Consider the following 22,457-nt stretch of genomic DNA (forward strand, 5'->3'; position numbering starts at 1 on the left):
GGTGGCGGAAGAGGTGACTGAGGCGCCCATGGCGGCCACATGTGAACTTCCGCCGTACCAACGTCCTGGTTTACCGTGAAGCTAATTAGTGACTGCAGAGCTGTTACAGCATCGCAATAGAACTGTACGATGAGAGGACATAGGGAAGAAGACAGAGACTGCCATGGCAGTACTTGGGAGGCGTCGAGAGATCAATAATGGCATTTAGGGAAGAATCATGGTATCACAGTCGTTAGGTAAGAGAAATTGGAGTAGGCAAAAGGACTGTAGAACCTGTAGATGGCTAGCAACATTGTGTTTAGAGAGATGCCATCACATATGCCTAGCAACCTGTACATGCCATCCAAAAATAATGTTGTGCCAATCTGATCATCAATCAAACCAATTTTCTAACTTCGAGCCGAATTCATCTTTCTAAAAATTAATCTTGAAGAGAGATCCTTGCTATTGCCGACAAAGATACAAATCGAAGATTTTGTTTCATGGAATATAATGTATGTATCGATACTTTCCAACTGATGGCCTGTCACATTAACATGAATCTAGACTGGTCATACCATATTGGTGTAAAAGAAGTTAAAGAACTCATCAACTTTGCCTAACAGCAGCAAATAGATCACTAACTGGGCGTTTCGGAGCTTCAGATCGAGAAACAATCTCCACAACTTTGTAGAAAGCATCGGGGCAGAAGAGTGATCCCACAGCAACTTCTGCAACCTGGTCTCTAGATATGGAACCTTCATACAGAGTATCCTGCATATCATGTTAAGATCAAGGATAAATGATACAGGAAATCTGAATAATGAACGATCCCGAGTGTTTAATCGATAAAGAAGATTATGTTTTATGGCCCAAATGGATATTTTTACCTCTGGTTCCATAATGATGCTTCCAGTTGCAGGTTCATCTCTCAGGCCACCAGGCCTTATGATTGTATAGTTGATCCCAGATCTTCGGATGTATTGCTCCGCTTGTAGCTTTGCTATCAATGTAAGCCCAAATACATTTAGTATTATATAAGCTGGATTAAGTATTTGGCCCATTGCAGCCCCGTTGACCAAAATGGAACTGACAAGGATGAACCTATTAACCCCAGTTTTCCGGCATGCTTCCACTAGGTTCACCGTACCAAAATTGTCCACCTGCAACCTTTATTCCTTGGGTCATGGATGGAAACTAATAACATAACAAGTCAACCAGCAGCGACAAGTATAACTAAGACACAACGTAAATAGATATTGCAAATATGTTATGTGAAGGATAAATACACTTGAAATCATGTATAAGTATGTGATTTCTAATTCTGCTGTCTAAAAATATGGTTTGAACTCGTTCCAACTTCAAATGACTAAGGATATCTTGACGCTTTTCGTATTGGGAACAACTCATAACAAGCTCTACTAGGAACAACCTGACTTTACCCCATACAATGCATGCAGGATTAGACATATGCATGTCAACTTGACTAGGACAAAGATTGAAATGTACAACTTAGTGATATATTCATGATTTTGATGAAGTTTAAGACAGGAAATGCATTAGAAAAGAAGATAAGTGGAACCAACCATGTACATGTCAATGTGCCAATTCATTTCACAAAGGCTATGACCACTTTTGGCTGATTTCGAGCAAGACATATTAGTTTGGGTAATATGGCCCAAGAAGATCAATTTCAAATCAAACTGAATTGAGATCAAGCAAAACAGTATGTTCATTAAGTCTCTGCAATCCCACACTCCCTTTCTTATTGATTTGTAACACAAGGTGCATCATCTTTTAAAGTTCTACGTAGATCATAATGATGCATTTTAATTAGTGTCCAACACTACTCGTTGCTTTGCAACCTTACTTTCTGATATAAAACCATTAAGTCCTGTTTCTTGTATCACACATACTATCAGCAAGTGATGGGACAATAGTGAGGATACACAAGATTGGATGCAACATGAACATGGGTAAGGGGTCAATCACAAAGGATAACCAAATAGGAAAGACCATGCACAACCATATGATAAAGTGCACTTAAAACAGAATGAGGACTAATACGAGCTGGCTAGGCAAATGGATTGGTTTGATTTATGGGCTGAAATTATTACCTAACAGATATTTGTCACTGGATGCAGAATGACCATGGTTAAGGGGTCAATTATAAAGGAAAACCAAATAGGTAAGACCATGCACAACCATATGATAAAGTGTACTTAAACAGTATGAAGACTTAGCCGACCAGGCTAGGCAAATGGATTGGTTTGATTTATGGGCTGAAATTATTACCTAACAGATATTTCTCATTGGATGCAGAATGACCATGGTTAAGGGGCCAATCATAAAGGATAACCAAATAGGTAAGACCATGCACAACCATATGATAAAGTGTATTTAAACAGTATGAAGACTTAGTCAACCTGGTTAGCCAAATGGATTGGGTTGATTTATGGGCGAAATTATTACTTAACAGATCCTTTGTGCTTTCTGATGGGCTATCAACAAACAAAGAATTCTGATTGTCAATACCCTCTTTTAACAGTCAAGAGCTGCTTTAGATCGAATGTTCAAATCAACCATTATGTGGAATCCTAATGACTCAGTGTCCCAATACAATTTTCAATATCAAAGTCCTTTCAGAAACAGGATTGATACTTCATCAGGCATTTCAATTTGAGGGTTTCTACAAAAACAACTATGATGGACAATAATTATGTGGCTTCAAACCATAACTGGTATGACCTATATTCTTCTTACCAAAAACAATACTTCTAAGACAAACGAAGTGTGTGCCTTTTGAAGTTACTTCAAAAATCAAGTACTTGCGCAATTGATAATTCTCAATTATTATGTCAGCTTAACCCATAAGAATCAGAGAAACTGTGGTGCACGATTATATATGCTTGTCTAGTGTACTCCACTAAATAACTCATTTTGTAAGATTTTTCAGTTGAATAATTAGTGTTGAGCCTACGGTAGGGAAAAATGTACACTTTTCATCTAGCAAATATCATAAAAAAAAAAAAAAAACTAGGATCATACCAATAACAAAAATTTAACCAAACCAACATATTGAACAATTAGATCTTATTCATATCCAACATCTCCATCTCCCTAATCAGAAAGACAAAATAAGATATGGGAGAATAGGTTCCACATGTTACAAGGTTGGGAGGACGAGAACAATTTCAGGTATGAAGATTCCAAAGTTAAAAACCTTGATGTCTCAAATGCTCCAATATTAGCATTATAATTAGCTACAAAAGGAACCAAAGACAAGAGGGTCCAATGCAATTCAGGTCTCAATCTGCACTAAAATTCCATGTCAAAATCTGTTCTCAATTAGAGATTCTAAAATTCAGTCCTGAGTTCACTATGAAACATCTTTTCTTTTCTTAGGACAAATTCATCCGTCCTGTTACTAGTGAAAGGGTAAAAGCTCACCTACTTGCAAAAACACATCGAAACAACAACAACTGGTGGAACTGACCTTCCAAGGGGCGAAGATATCCCACGAATAACGAAACCCAGTTGCGCATATTACCGCGTCCGCATCCCCGATGGCTTCAGCCAGCTTTTCCGTGCCTTCCGTCACATCCGCCCTGACCTGTCAATCCAACCAAGCAATCAACCACCAAAAACAAGAAATTTCCGAAAAATATCAAGCAATTCCGAGTCCGACAGGCTCACAATCTGCAAGTCCGGGTCCTGGGGAAGGCCACTCCTCGCCTTCTCCAAATCCAGAGCGCCTGCACGCACGCCGTACCCTCCCGAGAGCAGCCGCTCCACGATCCTCTTCCCAGTCCTGCCGGTCGATCCGGCAACAAAGATCTTCTTTTTCTTCTTGTCGTTGTTGTTGTCCTCCACCTTGACATCGGATTCGACTTCAGTTCGCTCAGCGTCGTCGCCGGCAGAACTCGTTGCCTGCACTTGGTTCAAGAGCACAATAATCCAACTGCACACAGAGAAAGGGGGAATTGAGATGTCGAGAAGCATACATTGGCGGCCATGGCAAAGGAGGAGAAGTAGTTCCTGGGAATCAAGGCAGGAGTTAAGGAAGATTTGATAGGAAGAGGGAGTCGAAATGGTAGGCTTCCATGGAGCGTCGTGGCCATTACACCACCGCCACCGAAGCTCCAGAGTCGCGAAACCGACTTATAAATATCAATCACGTGCACAGCACTTGCCGATTATTTGCTTCTTTAAATCCGAAAGATATATATTCTCGGGTGACTTCTTGAAGAAAAAAAAAAATTTATTTTTTAAAATTCCTTTCAAAAATTCTCATATTTTTAAATAATATTATTATTTCTATTGGCCATTGTCTTCGTCCGATCGTTATTTTCATTATACCCTTTTGGTTCTTATCTAAGGTGTCCTATCTCTATAGACATTGATATTTCTTATTGGAGTAGCTGCTTTGTCCACTCCATTTCTCGTCTATACGTGCTATAGACACTCATTGGCTCTGAAGTTGTCCCTATGCACCTCACCCTTTTTTTTTTTTACTCATTTCCCAATCGATTATTAACTCTCAGTGTCCTTAACTCTCCTATTTATTGTTCCATTAGATTTATTCTTATCTTTACAATCGTAACCCTTTCTTTCCTCGTCAATAACCTCTTTTGTCTATGCTACGAGTTAAGGACGACGAGAGCAAGATATTTAGGGGTGAATTCGATGAGAGTCAATAGAGGTCCACGTAGGTAATGATACGACCGAGCGAGGTTAAAAAGGAAATAAATTTTTAGAAGTTTAGGAAGCTTTATAATTTTTTTTTGAAAACTAATAGTTTTTTTTGGGAATTCACCTTATATTCTCTATATTATATACTTATTTATTCATTATATTATAATTTAGTTATCTATTTTATGCATTTATTTATTTCACAAAAAAATAACATATAATATTAACAACACATCTAAGAAGGAATATTTTTTATAATTATATGTTAGAAACTATAAAAAGAAGGATATCTCCAAATATACAGATATATTTTAACATAATAATATTTGATCTTTAGAAATATTATACTCTTAGGGCTGAGAAGTGTAAATCGTCTTGCTCTTATTTCCCAAATAAATTAGAGAGTTAGATGAGGATCTCGTCGGCCATTAATACCTCAAAAATTCACTTCGAACGATAAATGTATTTTAGCAATACATGTAATCAATCACCCACAGTAAACTCGACTCCATTATCACACTCCTGAATGATGTTTATGATACAGTCAATCTTCACCATTATTTTGGACATTTATTATAGATTTCCATCATGTAGTCAAAGACGCAAACACACGTTTGACCAACGAAACCAATAACCAATATAATATAAGGCACTATACGTCATTAGCTTTGGCTTACCCAACAACTTTCGATCGCTGAGTGCAATTCCACGTGCCAAAACTGATCCTGAGTGGATAAACTCGATGTTAACACATGCTTTTGTCTTGATGGATGCTGATCCGAACATTTTTATATGTATAAGGGAAGAAATGACCTCCGAAGTCGAGAGTATTTGATTCGATGATCAAATCAGTTTTTAAGATTAAAAAAATTAAATATGATTTAATCTCAAGAAAGATTGACATGATAAACATGAGGGACAGATTGATCATCCTAATGGGTGGATCCAATCACACTTGATCGGAAATTCGACCGTCCAACTCGTGATAAACGTGGAGTGATGAACATCATTTTACGGTTTAAGTAATCCTAGCTAAGTCGGTGACTTGACGGAAATTTACCTTCGCACTCGACATCCGAGGAGTAATTGTTTATGGATTTGTAACTGTTCGTTTAATCTTTTAAAGTCAATGTTTTTTTTTTTTATTTTTTTTATCTTATATACACAAGGTGTTCGTTGAATTGTTTGTAAAGCTTCCCTTTTCGTGAAATGTCGGGATTTATTCACCGCTTGTTTTCAAATTAATCAACTTTTTCTTTTACGGGACATAAGAATTGACCATTTGTGGATGCATATCGTAAGAGCCCTCGTGACTTAAGCAATCCTAGCTAAGTTCGAGAAGTTAACGTAAGGATGCTTCACAACTTGGATAACTCGAGCTAAGTTTGTGACAGTTACACAACCTCCTTTTATACTCGATGATTTTAAGATATTATAGACATTCACTTATGAAAGCTCATCTTAGAGTTTTCAATCCTAAGAATTGACTTAACTTTTAGAAAAACTCAGGAATACTCCTGACTTAATTTTACATGATCAATATATTAAAAAATTATATAAAATATTCCGAATCACCTCTCCGGTTCAGATAATCATATTCTCACTTAATAATATATATATTTTTTCATAAATGATATTATCTTCTTATAAAAAATTAATATTTTTACGTATGTATTGTGGTAATAATAATTTGATGATAAACAAAGCGCAGACGGACGCCAAATCCAATTTAAACACGGCTAAATCCCGACCCGCACAAGTTATAAACACGGCTGCTTCCTCTCTCTCCTCTCTGTCTCTCTCTTTTGATTTGCTTCGCCTCCCTCCAATAATTTCTCGCTCTCGCTCTCTCTCTCCCTGTCTGTCAGGTTGCGGTCGAGTGCGAGCGAAAAGGAGGAGGTTTGGTGCTCTGAGACTTCTCTTGCTGTATTTGGTTTGATTGCCAAAGGGGTAGGGGAGTCTCGGCGCGCTAGGAGATATCTCACCAAGTTCTTCTGCTTGGTAAGCGATTCTGTTCTGTCGTCTCTTGCGTCGTTCGATGCTTGGTTGTTTTCTGCTTGTTTCGGGTTTTGGGTGGAGTCCCTTATTGAAAGAAGTGTTTTTTGTGTGGTGGTGTTCCTTCGGTAAGTTGGTGGATCTCGTTTTCTGTTGGATTTGCTCTTTTCTAGACGAGATTGTGGCAAATATGGTTTTTTTTTTGTGAACCTTGTTCGTCTACGATGTTGGGAGGTTTGTTAGATGTATGAGCAGCTACCGGCATGGAGTTTGAAGTGTACTCTTCCGCTTGGTTATTATTTCTTGCGTCGTTCAATTGTTGGCTATCTTCTGCTTTTGGGCGCAATCTCATATTGAAAGTAGGGTTTCTTTTGTTGGTTGTTTCGGTCGGTCGGTGGATCTTATTTCCGGTTTGAGTTGCTTTTTTTTTTTTTATGAGATCGCGGCAAAGATGGCTTCTTTATTATGTGAACCTTCTTCCATGGTGTCGGGAGTTGCTTAAATGTATAATCAGCTACCCGCTTGGAGTTTGATGTGTCTCATCGACCTAGCGATCACGACCTTTTTCCCCTTTAATCTATCACATTGGTGCTTTTTTTATTACAATATTTTGGTTTATGGCAATTAATCCGTTTTTGGTGCATTTTGGTGCGGTGTGTCTTCTTTCTCTAGTTGGTTGTCTATTTCTTTGCTGTTTGAGGTGTTTGCCTTTTAGGAGAATCCTGTAAAATGCTTATTGAAGGATTTGTCTAGTTTAAAACAGTGTAAAGGGTGACTTACAGATGCATTATACTGAGCATACCAGCATGGTAGGAGGATCTTTTTATGGTTCTTATTATCACCTAATTTGTCATGGTCCCTCATGATCCTCAACTGTTGCTGCATCCCCCCTCTCTATCTCTCAACATCCTTTTGTTTGGCAATTTGTACAGGAAATATGGACCAGAGCAAAGAACATTCAGTGTCAGAAGGTAATTTATAGAAAAAGATGCCTCGCTTGTCCTACTTGGTATAAGAATTTTTGTTCATTCAAAACATGTCTGACTGTTTATCTATAGGCCTATTGAGCGTCTCATCAAACAAATTGGTGCCCAGAGCTGGAACAAATTTATGGAAAGGTCCATCCAGCTCCAGTGCATTTTATGGATCGACCGATGCTAGTCTTTTCTCTAGCTCGTTGCCAGTAATTCGGCATGGTAAATGTATGCAGCATTTCTCATCCGTTGAGTTATCACCAACTACTTTTGTTGAACTGATTCATATGTAAATTTTCATTTGTGACTGTAGATTCAGTACATGGTGTTCATTCAGCTGACAATTCATCTTCTCAATTGAAAACACACAGTCAGTATTTGGAGGGCGAGTTCATGGTGGATGAGCTGGACTTCCAAGAGGATGAGGTCTTGTTACCTAACAATGAGGAAGATCTTTTAGCTGGCATAATGGATGGTTTTGACCTTACAAACTTGCCTAAACTAGTGGATGAATCAGAAGATTGTGATCTTTTTGGTAGTGTTGGAGGTTTTGAATTGGATTCTGGTCCAACAGAGAGCATTACTGCTAGTATGGAAAAAGTAAGTATATATGATAGCTATGCAGAGAATGGGATCAGTCAGCACATTCTTCCAAATGGTTTTGGGACTGTCTCTGGTGAGCATCCATATGGCGAGCATCCTTCAAGAACTTTGTTCGTACGGAACATTAATAGTAACGTTGAAGACTCGGAACTGCGGTCACTATTTGTGGTAATTATTTTCTATAATATTTTGAAATATTTTTTTTGCCTTTTATGTGAATGTGTATCGATAATTTTAATTTAAAATTTTGCTATGGTACCTCATTGCAGTTTGTGTTTGAGTAACAATCCATAAACTGTCATATCACACTGCAGTTTTGCTCCTGCAAAATGTCATGTTTCATGCTTTATGTCCATGTCTTCACAGATATATATATATATATATATATATATATATATATATATATATATATATATATATAATGAGTTTACACAACATAGTATGTGTATATATTAGCTACAGTAACTTATTTAGAGCTTTGAAGGGCTTAAAACCTTTGATTTGGGACTACTACGGACTTTCTGCTTACTCTCGATTTTGCCATGTTTTTATGTTTATCTTCTGTGGTCATTAGGTTTTTTTTTGGTTAAAAATAATGAGCCTTTGTTGGTACCACACAAGAAAGAATCACTTAATCTAGGACAAGTGTGAGGATAGGCTCCAAGGGGAATATGAGGGGCTAATTACAATTTCTTCCTATAGTTAGTTATTTTTAGTGTTCCGATCCCTATATTTTCAAAAGTTATATTGAGATCCCTATACTTATGAAAATGAAACATTTAATCTCGTTTTTCTTCATGCTATTGACTCTGCAGACGGAAAAATATCGCAAGGTTTACCACTTAGCATGTGTTGACTTTGCCTTCGGTTTGCCACTAAGCACGTGTGATATTTTCGTTAGCAGAGTCGATGACGTAAGGAAAAACGGGGTTAAATGTTTTATTTTCGTAATTATAGGGATCCCAATGTAATTTTTGATAATATAGGAATCGAGATAGCTAATTATAGGGGTAATATATAATTAGCCCGAATATTAGCTTGTGGAAAATCTAGGAAGTGTAGTGAGTTGTAGGATTTTGGTTCTGACTTCTGATTGAAGCTTTCAACTATTTATGGCTATGGAATACGTACCTCAAAAAGAATTAATTGTGCAATATATCTAGAATTCTTAGGTTTCTAGGATCAGGTTTATATATAGAAAATGATGTGCTATGGGATGTGTTACTCTAGAAACAATTGATTGTCAATATGTCTAGAAAACCTAGGTTTCTAGGATCAGGCTTATAAACAGAAAACAAACATTTGGGTCTGAAACTACAGTAACAGTCACGTATCAGATGATGGCCATGACTAGAAAAATGATATTCAACTTGAGCCCTTGGTCAAAATTCGTAAAGAGCAAAATTTTCAGTATGCGTGAAATCATGACTTCATCTGGCATACTGATTGATATAGTATATACGTCAACAACTATGGATGATTGATATAATGCTTTTGCACAATCTAGGTTAAAAAAATCTTAATTTTTGAACCAGTTTAGTTAGTCATCAAAGTTTGTATCAAAATTGAGAAACCCAGAAGTGTGCAGAAAAGAAACGAATAATTCTGGACTTATACTAGCTGTGGACTCCCTACACTTCTATGCTTCATTCATGGAGGAACTTGATGCCTCCCAGCATATACCAGTGAAAAAAGAACTTTTTGTGAAAAGTGAAAACCAAATTCATGATCTTGTTATGATCCAATTAACAATAAATTTCAAAATATTTTTATATAAAGTATTATATTACATACAATTCTTTGATCTATAGACAGTTAAGGCATCTTTTTCCTATATTAATCGTTGTTACACATGCAAGGCAAAATATGCTCTCTGCTTTGAAGTGCAATGCAAATTATAAGATTTATGTCCCTGTAATCATTCTTTCCAGGAGTAAAAAGAACCTTAATCTGCAAACTGGGAACTTCTTTTAATTTCTCCTATGATGTCTAACATGAAACCTATGCTTTTATGAATCATTTTAATTTTACTTCTTGTATGATGCACTTCTGCAACCTGGCAGGTTCTATCTACTATCTTTTATGATGTCTATCTTGAAACCTATGCTTTTGTTGGTCATGTTAGTTTTCCTTCTTGTTTGGTCCACTTCTGAACAATTAACGTTTGCATCTGCACATTTATCCTGATCCATGATATTTCAAAAAGAAAATTATGGGCACTGTTTTTTTGTTTGAGAAATTATAATCTTGTGCCTCTTGTAGCCGTATGGAGACATCCGAAGTCTTTACACTGCTTGCAAGCACCGGGGATTTGTTATGATATCTTATTATGATATACGGGCTGCCAAAAACGCTATGCGTGCACTGCAAAACAAGCCCTTAAGACGGAGAAAGCTTGACATCCATTTTTCTATTCCAAAGGTCAGGTTATATATATTTTAGTGATTTTACCTCTGATTTAAGCTCGTCTCTTATTTGTTCTTTTGTCTTTTTCTGCAAACATTTAGGAAAACCCATCTGACAAAGATATGAATCAAGGAACCCTTGTGATATTTAATTTGGATTCATCAGTATCAAATGATGACCTCTTTCAAATATTTGGTGTTCATGGGGAAATAAAAGAGGTCAGAATTTGTTTATTTCCTCTCGTGTTTTTTTTTCCAGTTAAGTGAGCATCCTATGCTTTTCTACACCCAAGTTTATTTAATAAGGCCAGTATTTCCTTGCTTTGTCTTCCAGATTAGGGAGACACCTAACAAGTGGCACCATAAGTTCATGGAGTTCTATGATGTCAGAGCGGCAGAAGCTGCACTTCAGTCATTGAACAAGTGCGAACTAGGTGGCAAACGAATAAAACTGGAACCCAGTCGCCCTGGTGGAGCTCGAAGAAAGTATGCATATGACTAGTTTAATTATTTGCTTTTAGTTATGGTGAGAATGCTTTGATACTTTGATGCCAATAGTTACTGTACTTATGGTGCTAAAAGCAAAAGGACAGTGCATTTTGTGCATTAAAAAAATAAAAAAAACATTTTTATTTCTAACTTGTAGTGATACAAGAGGAAATTACTGTTTCTACATTCCATGGATAGGTGCAAGTTGAAGTTTCACAAGCAGAAGCACTTTATATCTTTTTCCTATTTATATGCACCTTTAATCCATTGGCAATTTAATTTTGCTCATGGTATGTGTAGTTCTAATATATTCTAAAGCTGGTTAGTGTCAGCGGATACTACCATACAAGGCTTACTGTCCTGTATCTACATTTTTTTGCTTTTTTCTATTCAAAAGCTGCTTATGCTTATGATTTAGGGATTAAACTTCAGAGATTCGAATGGTTGGCTAATAGCAACTACCTTATTGTTTATGTTAGAGTTACTGGACTTCTTTATATTGTAGTTCATGATGTAGTTATACACTTTCCAGTTGTCAACAGCAGTAGTATTTTACATGGAGGTAATGCACTGGCCATTAGAATTTCGTTGTGGTGTACAGTATGGATTTTGGGGTGACTCTGCAGCATGTTGGTTACTTACTAGAATTCTTTCAGGTCTCCTTATAACTTAAGGAGGATTTTTTATCTTATTAAAGCTGCCTAGACATTTTGACATGAAGTTTGCATTTGATGCCTTGCCTCATTAATTTTGTCACTATAATGTGAAATATCATGAACAAATAATCTACTGCTAAATTTGTTCTACCCATTGGACACTGATCCAAAACTTGCCTCCTTTTATTAGGAATTGAAATATTTAAAAAATCCATAAGTTGGTATTACTGAATTCGTCCTCTAAAAAGTAGATGAATATTGACATACTCAGACAGGTCTGCGAGAATTACAATAACTAAGCAATTGAGTTTTCTCTTAGATCTCTCTTGGTTGGTAATCTTTTGCTGTTTGTATCTCACATGGAAGTATGAAATTAAACATTTTTACTTACCTTGCAGAGAAGATTTTAAATATGTATCCTTTGGCAAATTTACATAGACTTTTATGTAACTCTTTATTCAAATAAAGAAACAAAGTAGAAGTAACACCGCACAGGCCTAGTGTTTTCCTACAAGTTGACAATCAACACTAATTATGCTGCTTCTGAAACAGTTACATGGAGATTGTAGATCTCATAGTATATTAGTTATTTTGCCCTCTGATCAAAGAACAGTTTGTAGAAACAGAACCATTTTTTCATCCTTTAATCCATAGCCAGAAGCATTATGTCGGTTGATTGTTGTTGGCAAATTCAAATAATTTCTCCTTGCTTATTTTCATGATTTCCAGTTCTTTGATATCACCTCCTCCTTAAAATGCTAAAAAATTATGTTGAACAGTTTGATGCAACAAACAACTTATAATTTGGATCCTGTTGAAGCCAGGGTTCACCAACATCATGGAAATTCTCCTGTAAACAGTTTTACAGGTAACTTTGTTATATCAGATATATATTTTTTGGTTAACAACTTTAATCCTGGATCTGATTTGATCCGTTGAGAGGTTGGTTTCATTCCTTGTGGATGTCAGGTACATGGTTCCAATTCAATAGTCCGAATGAGTGCAGTCCATTCCAACAAGCTCTCTGTAAGACCCCTGCTGGGAGAATCATAAACTCTATAGGTAGTGATTGTTTGCCTGGATTAAGTACCATACTATCTCCTGTGATGTCAAATTCTACAAAAGTTGGACTAATTAAGGACCAAGAAAAGGTTAATTATGCTGATCAGCTGTACTCTGGTAACAATTCATCTCATGAAGGTAAGTTTCAGCATTGTGGATCACCCCGGGATCATAATAGTGGAATACTGGCCTCAAGTCCTGGTCCTTTGTCTTCTTTGGGTCCTTCAGCTTCAAATGTGTCAGGGTTTGGATCTTTGACTGGATCCCAGTTTCTTTTCGGCAGTCCAACTTCTAACATGGATCAACCCCAGTCTTCTTGGAGATCTCCAGTTACGGGACTTCCTTTCCCATCAAATGATAGACAGCAAAGGCAGAACATTTTCTATTCAAATCAGCATGACTCATTTCCTGGGTTATCCCATGGTCAGCATCATCTGGTGGGATCAGCACCTCCTGGTGTTCCTTTCAAGAGGCACTACAGTTACTTTCCTGAGACACCTGAAACATCTGTCATGAATAAGGTTGCATTTGGAAATATGCAGGTTACCCAAAACAGTGGAAGTGGTCCTACTGCCTTATGGAATCCTGGAATTGTTTTAACAGGAAACATACCAGATAATAGTTCGCCCAAACTAAGAATGATGCAGTATCAGAGATCTGGTCCTAACTTCTTTGGTAATAACCAGTATCCTGGTTCAGGTTCATTTGGCCTTCAGGGCCACAGTAGACAGTTTGATAGTCAAGGGAGTCAAGATGATAACAAAAAGAGGTATTTGCTTGATTTGGACAAAATTGTTAGAGGCGAAGATACAAGAACAACACTGATGATCAAGAACATTCCAAATAAGTATAGTTCAAGAATATGTTATCATTTTCTGCTGATTTTTGGGATTGCAATATCATGAGCTGAAGCTAGTTTTTCAATTTCTCTATAGGTATACCTCTAAGATGCTGTTGGCTGCAATTGATGAAAATCATAAGGGTACTTATGATTTCCTGTACTTGCCAATTGATTTTAAGGTAGTATCTGTCAAATCTGGCTAATATATTCTTTTTTAATTCCTTCATGATCTGATTCAGATTTTTTTTCCTGTATCTGCAGAATAAATGCAACGTCGGTTATGCATTTATAAACATGGTTTCTCCTTCACACATTATCTCCTTCTATAAGGTTTTCCTATATTGCTTGATATATCTTTTATACTTTGAAGTTTTTTGCTGCTTGTGTTGGTCCAAACAACTTTTTAAAATAATGCTCTTGTGGAGTGTGGAAGAAGGGGAAATATTATGTAATAGCTTGATGTACATATTTGAACAGGGGCCCATGAGTTCCGTTAATGTTTACCATTTCTATGTGCTCATTTAGCTTATCCTACTTTGAATGTGAAGTCTAATCCTACATATAAAGGCTCGTTTAATCTGGAAGGATATACTAAATTGATTTTTTTGCATGTACAGACATTCAATGGGAAGAAGTGGGAGAAGTTAAACAGTGAAAAAGTTGCCTTATTGGCATATGCCAGAATACAGGGTAAGGCTGCTCTTTGTGCACATTTTGAGAACTCAAGTTTGATGAATGAAGACAAGAGATGCAGGCCTGTTATCTTATATTCTGAGGGATCAGACAACATTGATCAGGTAAACAACCTTTCTTGGAACCAACTTGGTTCATATAATGTTGTAAGTGCTTACCTACCATTTAAAGGTTCAATGTTGTACTTTGTGACCCCTAAGTTACCATGTTCATGTATATTAATTTTCATTGGAAAATTATCTTTCTGCATTTAGTCTATGAACCTCATGACCTGGCTGCTAATTTTGGGAGTACATTATAATAATATCTAGGGGTGAGCTTGGCTCCATGGTAAAGCTGTTCTTTTGTGAACTAGAGTCTCATGCATTGAGCCATTCTTTTGTTTTTATAATAATATTTTGATGAGAAACATAATGTTTTCAATAGAAGTAGTGGCATCACATTCTAAATGTATAATCACCTAATTTGCCTCAAACGAAAAGTACGATTGGCAATATATCTGTGAGTACTGAAAAAGGTGTAACTGATTTTCTGATCATGTTGCGTCCAAATTTTTAGTACTGTAATTGATCTGAACACATTACAAGTTCAGTAAAAAATATGCATGAGGAAAATTCTTGAGCATAGTTGAGGGCATAGATGACCTTGAACAAATGTCCTATGTCATTAATGATTACTTGGCACAACCTCATGCAATTTAGAGTGGCTCACATTAACATGTGGCAGAAATTGTGAAGGTAGCTTTGTCCAACAAGGATGTATTCTTCCTTGTCTGCCTTTCAGCACATGCATAGTTCAAATCCATAACTCTAATTGTTGCATCTATTCTAGCATTGAGTGGTTAAATCCTTTTTGGATCTAAAAGTGGTATAAAGATTAAACTTTTCAGAGTTATTATCTGGAGCTTGAATTAATAGGTAGATGAAATGCAACATTAGATTTCATATTTTCTCGGTGTCCTGGAACAAGTTTCATACTACATAATATTCTAGTGATTCTTCTTTGTTTTAATAGTTTAATTATGTTTAACATCCTTTTAATTGATGCAATTATTTCCAAAAAGAAAACTGATGCTTATTAGCTTTTATAATCTCTTTTATTGGTTATGTTAGATCAGGATAAACTATCAAAATGGCTACAATTATCCTGCCAATTTTCTTTGTTGAGCAACTCTCTATTCCTTTGTTTCTAATATCATGAAGGTCATTGCTAAATCAAGAGCTTTTTCCAGAAACTGATCCCATTAAATGGTGTGGACCTTCATGTGCATCAACAAGACGAGACCAACTCGGTGGGAGATTCAACTAAAAGTCCTGTCGCGGGAAGCTAATGAGAAGCTAAGATAAGTCCACTCTCCATTGAGGTGGAATCGTTTTGGATGGGTGACAAAGTCTGACAACAACCAGGCTTTTTTTTGTATAAAATGCTAACTTATCTGGAGTTTACACGATCAAACAAGATTCATGAGGGAAAAGTGCAGGTGCAATTGTGTTAGCAATTGTGTTATATAGGTGCTTCTGCTTTTTAAAGCAATGGATGTGCCGATGCCGCATCTACCAGAACCCTGTAAAGATGTCTTGACATGGTCTTTTTATTTTTTTTGGGTGTGTAGATAGTAATTCCCAGCAGATGTTGCAAAGAAAAGTTTTCGATCCTTCTGCTTGCCGGTAAGCACATTGCTTACAGTTGTGATGGTTATAGCCATCGCCTTTTGACCTTTTTCTCTTGTTTAGCTGCTTGCATTTGGATATTGGGTTGTACAGAAAGAGACAATTTTAATTACACGGTTCAAGATTATGGATATTAATTTGCATTATTTATTTACATGGTGAATTGGACTTCCTGCTTCTTTGTCGCTTGAATACATTCATTGACTCTTTCTAGATCACTTGTGCCTGCTCATCGGTTTGTCAACGAGGTTGTTATAAATCATTGTTATTGTTCTTTACACGTGAAAGCCTTTCTTTTTCTCATTTTTTTCCCTTCCTTTTTCTGTTTTGAATTCATTTTATCTGCAACATGGTGATACCTTTTGTTCCTTTCTGTGAAGGTTGCTTAGGTTCTTTGGATTCTTCAGGAGGAAACTGATGACAGGCAGAGATTACCCAAAAGATTTCACAAAGTCCACGCCACTGTTATGTCCTTCAATTTTTCTTCTTTTTTTAAATAAAAAAGAAAAAAAATTAGTTCTCTTAGTAATATATATATATATATATATATGTATATATACATATATATACATACATACATATATATATATATACATATATATATACATACATATATATATACATATATATATATCAATATATATATACATATATACACACATATATATATATATATACATATATATACACACACACATATATATATATATATATATATATATATATCGTGATGTATTGGAAATTCTCGAATTGATTTATATTATTGGAAATGAGAATCTTCCTCGATAACGACATAAGCCCGTCAGATCTAAGCATATACGCTATGAGGAAATCATAATGTTCATTAAGAATAATAATAGCAATAATCACTACTGTCACACACCGGGAAAAAAGGAGGTGCGGTGCGTCTTTTGCTTCCGGCCGTCTTCACCGAAATCCATGGCGAAGTCTCCAATTCGACCTTCTCCTGCCAGTCCCCTCCGCGTCGCTGGCTTCTGGCCGGGCCTTCTGCTGCTCTGCCTCCTCGCGCCGGTCGCTCTCGCAAAGTCGTCCCTTCGCCCGATCACCGTAAGCGGCCTCCACCTGATGTCCCCTTCTGTTGTTGTTGATCTCTTGCTCTGTTCACCCGATGTGGATTCGGATCTTGCCAGGACATCGAGGTCAGAGAAAAGAAGCAGGCTTGTTACGCCGACATCGAGAGGTAGCCGCTGATCGCATCTACTCTTTTTTTTTTATCCGATCGTTTGAGAGAAGAAAAGTTGAGATGACCTAATTCTTCTCGGGTGTTTGCGGGAGAAGTGGGTTGTGGGGGTCGAGGTGCAGGTGGTCGATAATCGACAAGGAGAACTGTGCGCTGCGATGCCTTTCTCCCGTCTGCTTTCAGCTGATTTATGAGAGCGATCCGGTGAGATGAAATGGGAAAGAAAGGAAATTTTTTTATTCTTATGGTCTTAGTCTAATGTCGCTTATTTGCTGTGTTTTCGTCTAACATTTGGTATGTGTAATGTGTTACTTGGGTCAGCTGGAGGAAGGGGAGAACGACTTTGTTAGGGGGCAGGAATTCAAGTACTGCATGCGCAAGTATGACTGACCGTACACTTCTTTTTTCTTGCTCGTTGGGATTTGGGATCATCACATTTCATTTTATCCACATGAATTATGAAAGAAACATGAGAATCTGAAGCCAGCTACTTGCAACAATCTACACCTTAAGCACTAAAAAAAACCATTGTTTTTCAAATGCACATGAGCATCGGGATAGGAATAGCGTTAGCTGAAGCAAGGTTTTGAGTTTCAATGTGAAACTTGTTTTGATCTGGTGGTTTAAAATTTTCAGTGTGTGACTTGTACCACCAGTATGTCCCAGCACACAGGTTACATGGTATGTCAGTGTATTACAAGGTGAAGGAAAAGGAGAGGATGAGAAGCTGTAGGAGGAGGAGGTGAGGAGAAGGATGAGAAGGAGAGGGGGAGGATAGAAGAGGATGAAGAGAGCTGTTGACAGTCAACTTTTGCTGACAGCTGTCAACAACTGCCCAAAACAAAATAAAATAAAATAAAAACTAGTTTCAGATTTCAGAATGGACCGAGAGAAGCCCAATCCGGGTGCTAGTTCCTGGTTGGACTGGTACTTGCCAAATGGTATTTTATCGGTCTGGCTAGTTTTCTAAACCTTGAGCTGAAACATAAGTTTAGCATAACTAAGCTCACATTATGTTACAAATACTTGAAGCACTTAGCAGGTATTCACTCCTTTTGTGTGGCGAACCAATGTCATAAAATGTCAACTGTGTTGTTTCATTGTGAAAGATTAAACAATGGACTACATGGCCTTATACACCATTATCAGTATGTCGTGAGACTATGAAGGTTTCAGTGTGGTCTCACTAACTCGTCGAGATAACCAGTTGTTATGACCTTGGGCCTTAAAAGCCTTGTTATAGCATGACTCAGCTTGAGTTATGAGGTATAAGTGTTTTAAAATTAAGTTTCTTTTTATTCTTTTATGTGTTATTTGGGTGAACAAGAACCTCAATATCAAACACTATTTAGATGCCTCACTTGGTTTCTTTTAGAGCATACTTCTACTAGAATACAATTAAGCATTAACTCTGCACTCTGTTTAATTTATGCATTCACATCATTATTTAAATTTCTATACTGACAAAGAAGCAATAAGCAATGGTGTCGAATTGCTTAATCCTCTTCTAGAGAAAGACTTAATTTGTTATTTTGTTTTTTGGTGAACAATCAACAAAATCTTTGTAAATGATTGTTCCCTTTCCTCGGCCCAATGTGAAGCTTTGAAGTTTTGACACTTCATGGAATCATGTACTATACATGTTCATCCAATCATCACTTGAAGTAAGATCAATCAGACAAGTGGGAGGAGTCCCTTTAAATTAAGTTTGGGTGTGAAAAATGATTGTTGGGTTCCTCAAAATCCAGTTTCAAGAACCCTTAATTGTTCATAATCATGCTACTTATTCAATATGACAGCAACTTAGACATACTTTTTGAAAATGCCAACAAGAATCATGAACATAAGATACAAGTTAGTATGTTGTCTGGGACTTATGTGACATTAGGAATATATTACAATAATGATAAAAAAGGCAACTAAACATGACAAAGCCAGCCCTTGCCAACTCATTGTTTATATTAGATTCTTCTATTAAAGTTGATTCTTTGAGTTGTCAGCGGAGCATTAAAGTTTGTTAAATTAGGATGCATGTTTGATGCTATCCTGTAATATATATATATATATATATATATATATATATATATATATATATATATATATATATATATATATATATATATATATATATATATATATATATATATATATATAGATATAGATATGTGTGTGTGTGTGTGATATAAAGATCTGTAGTGCATTTCATGTAGTGCAAGCCTTCAGATAAGCCACTTGTGTTTTCAGGTTGGGAAACAGTAAAGCAAGGTCCAATGAAACAAATATTGATGCTCTGTCACTAGTGAGGCAACACAAAGTGCTTATATCTTTGTCTGGCTAATGCTTCCTTGCCTCTTTGTTGGTTGTTTGGAACTATGTTGCATAGTCTCAGAGCAAGAATTGAAATTTGGGTCAACATTTATTGAGAACATACCTGGAATAAATGAGCAAGTATATTTACCATGATTGGATTTATGAATTGTAGGATATTTGATATCGTCATATTTCGAGTTAGGTGCAATGTGAATATATTTGGTGAGATTTGATCTGTGCCAAAATGGGAAGTGGCTACCCTTCATTGTATTGGTAGTTCTTTCAGCATGCACTGATCAATGTGCATTTCACAGGCACATTATGGCATGGGGTCGAGCTGGTGAAGATTAAATGCTTGCTACACCATCAACTACAATTCAAGTGAAGCTGAAGAAGATCTGGATGGATTATGATACCGTCATGGTTTGCAATACTGTATCATACCACTCGGTACGGGCGGCATGTATTGGTCCGATAGAGGATAGTATAGGCGGTATATTAGTATATCTTAGTGTACCATGTGTCGGTATGCTTGGTACTGAGTGGTACAAACCGTACCAACAGTTGATCGGTACACCGGTATGGTATGGTATTCAGAACCCTGGATACCGTAGACAAGGATTACAAAACAATGAACTCAGTTATTCCACCAATGTAGGAACTGTATTGATTCTTTTGATCAAGCTACATTAGTTAGTTATTCCCAATATAGGTGGTTGTAGTTGGATTATTACTTTTTTGTGAGTGATAATTTCTGGTTTAATCCCCTAAATGTTCTTTTTTCATAGCAAAAAACAAATATTTTGCACCTCATGCTTGAAACTGAATCTTTCTATTGTGTTTTCCTGATTTATATAGAAGGGTGGTAACTATTTCTGTACACAAACCGATTTTCCATGTTAAGAGAGATTGAAAGATGTAGTAGTGTTGTGGAGGTTGAGTGTTCATTCATATTCCTGTTTATATGTTGGTCATTTTGCTGCTTCATGTTGCAGAGTTTCATTGGGAGAGAGCTTGGATGGAATAAGGGGAGCCTTTGACTATATGTAAGACATGACGGTACGTGGTTCAAGACCAGCCTTTTTTTTTTTTTTCATTAATTTGTTTATCAGCTTCATTTTGGTCAATGTTGGATGCTTGGTGCTTTCAGTTGGTCTTCTCTTGTTTGGTTTACTGATTTTCCTCGGAAACATCAATGCCGCGAGTGGTGACTAATTGGCAAAAGTAGAATCACTTATTATGAAGCTAAAGCAGTGGATGTTAAACACATTCAGTACTTGGCATATAGAAGTGCATGCTTATACTCTTTAACTCCACAAAACTTGAAGAGTGACCAAGAAACCAGATGAGCTAATATCAGAGTAAAGTGTTGTAGATATATGCATTACATGGTTGATACTCATGTTCATTTCTGTTGCAGTATTGAGTGCATACAACTTGAGTTCTTGTATCCAGGTCTTTGATATACTGCCTGTATGATCCAATGTTGAGTCTATAGCATGAGAGAGATGAACAGTGCCATTATTCTTCAGTCCATTGGTGGTGAAACAGTGAAAAGCCAGATCCATAGCCCTTTTTAGCCAGAGATGGTGGAGCATGATGTATGAGTTACCTTCCTGGAAACCCACGTTATCCTAATTTCTGTTTTCATCGAACAAAAGCCAATCATCTTGGCTAAATTTCTGGTGGCAAAAAAGATAAAATGACACTGAAGCTAAAGCCAAACTCTTCATTTTTACCTGAAAGAGGTGGAAACTTTGTATTCCAGATCTATATAAATGTTTATTAGATAAACAAGTAATGCACATTAACATAGAATTCCCTACTTCAACTCATTATCAATACAACTAGAAATTACTTGTTGCTTGTATCTTTTGTGGCTTATGATGCTTGTCATGCTCGTGCCTTAAAAGCACTTGATCTTAAAATCTTCCTCTGTAAGCGTATCAATATTGCTATGCCTGCACCAACAGAGCTCCTTCCAGTTCTTGTATTTTCATTATACCATATTTTAGATAAACAAATAACTGATGTTGTGGGATACATTTTGCTGATTTTTTACTATTCTGTATCCAGTTAGGCTTGGTATAATTAATTAGAATTTCTTTTAACCTGGTTCTCAATATAGTTTCAGCCGAATTGTCCAAAGTAAGTTGGTATTCTGCATTGTATGCACTACGCCTGACTGTTTGCACTATGAATTTGTAGTTCCTATTTTGACCTGCTAATTTGTCTTTAGGGATGGCTGGAACGGCTGCTGCATCGAATAATAGAATTGGGAGGTGGCATGTTTGAAGAATGGCTCGAACATGTCTCAATGGTGCCTGTTGAAACTTGTACCGGAGTTCATCTTGGAACGAAACTCTTGTTTGCAAATGGCAATCCAGCTTTTGACTGTGACTCTGACTGGTGTTGCTAATGAACATGGCGTGTTGCAAGAACTGTACTGACATTTTTCTGCACCCTTGCAGTACTGTTATTTGCTAGTAGTATAGGTGGATGTCCACCATCCCTTTTGCATGGTAAACATTGTGATCTAAATGAAGCTATATGCGTTGTGAGTCGATTTGACTTTGCACTGAAGAGACATGGTTTCGTTAATTCTTTAACTATGTCTATGGTGGGTTTTGATACTGGTAATTGGATCGCGTGAACTCCTAATGCTGGGTTTACAAGAGAGGAAGATGCTTTTGGATTCGTGTGTGGTCGCCCATCACATGATTAAGAGCCACAAATCTGGAATCATCTCACCTCGTGAGAATAAGATTAGCGGAATTTTAAGGATCAGACCACAAAATAAAATGATTATTTGGTTTCTCTTTTGTCAGGCTGGTCTCAGGTAAGTACACCGACGGTCTTTGCACCATCTTAAACAGTCTTGCCTTCT

At 36.8% G+C, this 22,457-nt stretch overlaps 3 protein-coding genes across 6 annotated transcripts; 2 read left to right on the forward strand and 1 right to left on the reverse strand.

The window, feature by feature from the left end:
- Nucleotides 1-394: 394 nt before the first annotated feature.
- LOC135635356 (uncharacterized protein At2g34460, chloroplastic-like) lies at nt 395-4,134 on the reverse strand. Its single transcript, XM_065146381.1, has 5 exons — nt 3,984-4,134; nt 3,676-3,909; nt 3,476-3,592; nt 870-1,142; nt 395-753 (listed from the first exon to the last, which is right to left on the reverse strand). Exons 1-5 carry the CDS (start codon nt 4,098-4,100, stop codon nt 589-591), a joined length of 906 nt encoding a protein of 301 aa, XP_065002453.1. The 5' UTR covers nt 4,101-4,134; the 3' UTR covers nt 395-588.
- Nucleotides 4,135-6,485: 2,351 nt separating this feature from the next.
- Nucleotides 6,486-16,227, forward strand: LOC103982272 (protein MEI2-like 2). 3 transcript variants are annotated; one of them, XM_009399158.3, is made up of 13 exons: nt 6,486-6,672; nt 7,599-7,637; nt 7,725-7,868; nt 7,954-8,411; nt 10,506-10,664; nt 10,751-10,867; nt 10,983-11,134; nt 12,573-12,661; nt 12,763-13,702; nt 13,791-13,875; nt 13,958-14,026; nt 14,314-14,493; nt 15,621-16,227. In XM_009399158.3, the coding sequence occupies exons 2-13, from the start codon at nt 7,604-7,606 to the stop codon at nt 15,717-15,719; spliced, it is 2,526 nt and encodes an 841-aa protein (XP_009397433.2). In that variant the 5' UTR covers nt 6,486-6,672; nt 7,599-7,603; the 3' UTR covers nt 15,720-16,227. The 3 variants fall into 3 exon arrangements, with proteins under 3 accessions (XP_009397433.2, XP_009397434.2, XP_065005420.1); XM_009399159.3 differs by having other exon boundaries at nt 7,725-7,862; XM_065149348.1 differs by lacking the exon at nt 6,486-6,672 and adding an exon at nt 6,919-6,943 and having other exon boundaries at nt 15,621-15,867.
- Nucleotides 16,228-16,897: 670 nt separating this feature from the next.
- LOC135581384 (uncharacterized) lies at nt 16,898-22,153 on the forward strand. Of its 2 annotated transcripts, XM_009399161.3 has the most exons (6): nt 16,899-17,127; nt 17,211-17,260; nt 17,359-17,464; nt 17,582-17,640; nt 20,566-20,629; nt 21,810-22,153. In XM_009399161.3, exons 1-5 carry the CDS (start codon nt 16,999-17,001, stop codon nt 20,618-20,620), a joined length of 399 nt encoding a protein of 132 aa, XP_009397436.2. In that variant the 5' UTR covers nt 16,899-16,998; the 3' UTR covers nt 20,621-20,629; nt 21,810-22,153. The 2 variants fall into 2 exon arrangements, with proteins under 2 accessions (XP_018680400.2, XP_009397436.2); XM_018824855.2 differs by lacking the exon at nt 17,582-17,640 and having other exon boundaries at nt 16,898-17,127.
- Nucleotides 22,154-22,457: the final 304 nt, after the last annotated feature.

This window comes from Musa acuminata, chromosome BXJ3-4, assembly GCF_036884655.1.
Source record: "Musa acuminata AAA Group cultivar baxijiao chromosome BXJ3-4, Cavendish_Baxijiao_AAA, whole genome shotgun sequence".
Taxonomy (NCBI): Eukaryota; Viridiplantae; Streptophyta; class Magnoliopsida; order Zingiberales; family Musaceae; genus Musa; species Musa acuminata.

Excerpts from the sequence above, each read along its gene's own strand:
- LOC135635356 (XM_065146381.1), bottom strand. The coding sequence starts at position 4,100 with ATGGCCACGACGCTCCATGGAAGCCTACCATTTCGACTCCCTCTTCCT. Across the intron at positions 3,593-3,675 it reads AGGACCCGGACTTGCAGATT|GTCAGGGCGGATGTGACGGA; the intron begins GTGAGCCTGTCG and ends TTGGATTGACAG. Across the intron at positions 1,143-3,475 it reads ATATCTTCGCCCCTTGGAAG|GTGGACAATTTTGGTACGGT; the intron begins GTCAGTTCCACC and ends TAAAGGTTGCAG.
- LOC103982272 (XM_009399158.3), top strand. The coding sequence starts at position 7,604 with ATGGACCAGAGCAAAGAACATTCAGTGTCAGAAG. Across the intron at positions 10,868-10,982 it reads TTCATGGGGAAATAAAAGAG|ATTAGGGAGACACCTAACAA; the intron begins GTCAGAATTTGT and ends TTTGTCTTCCAG. Across the intron at positions 14,027-14,313 it reads ACATTATCTCCTTCTATAAG|ACATTCAATGGGAAGAAGTG; the intron begins GTTTTCCTATAT and ends TTGCATGTACAG.
- LOC135581384 (XM_009399161.3), top strand. The coding sequence starts at position 16,999 with ATGGCGAAGTCTCCAATTCGACCTTCTCCTGCCAGTCCCCTCCGCGTC. Across the intron at positions 17,128-17,210 it reads CGTCCCTTCGCCCGATCACC|GACATCGAGGTCAGAGAAAA; the intron begins GTAAGCGGCCTC and ends GGATCTTGCCAG. Across the intron at positions 17,641-20,565 it reads TTCAAGTACTGCATGCGCAA|AGTTTCATTGGGAGAGAGCT; the intron begins GTATGACTGACC and ends TTCATGTTGCAG.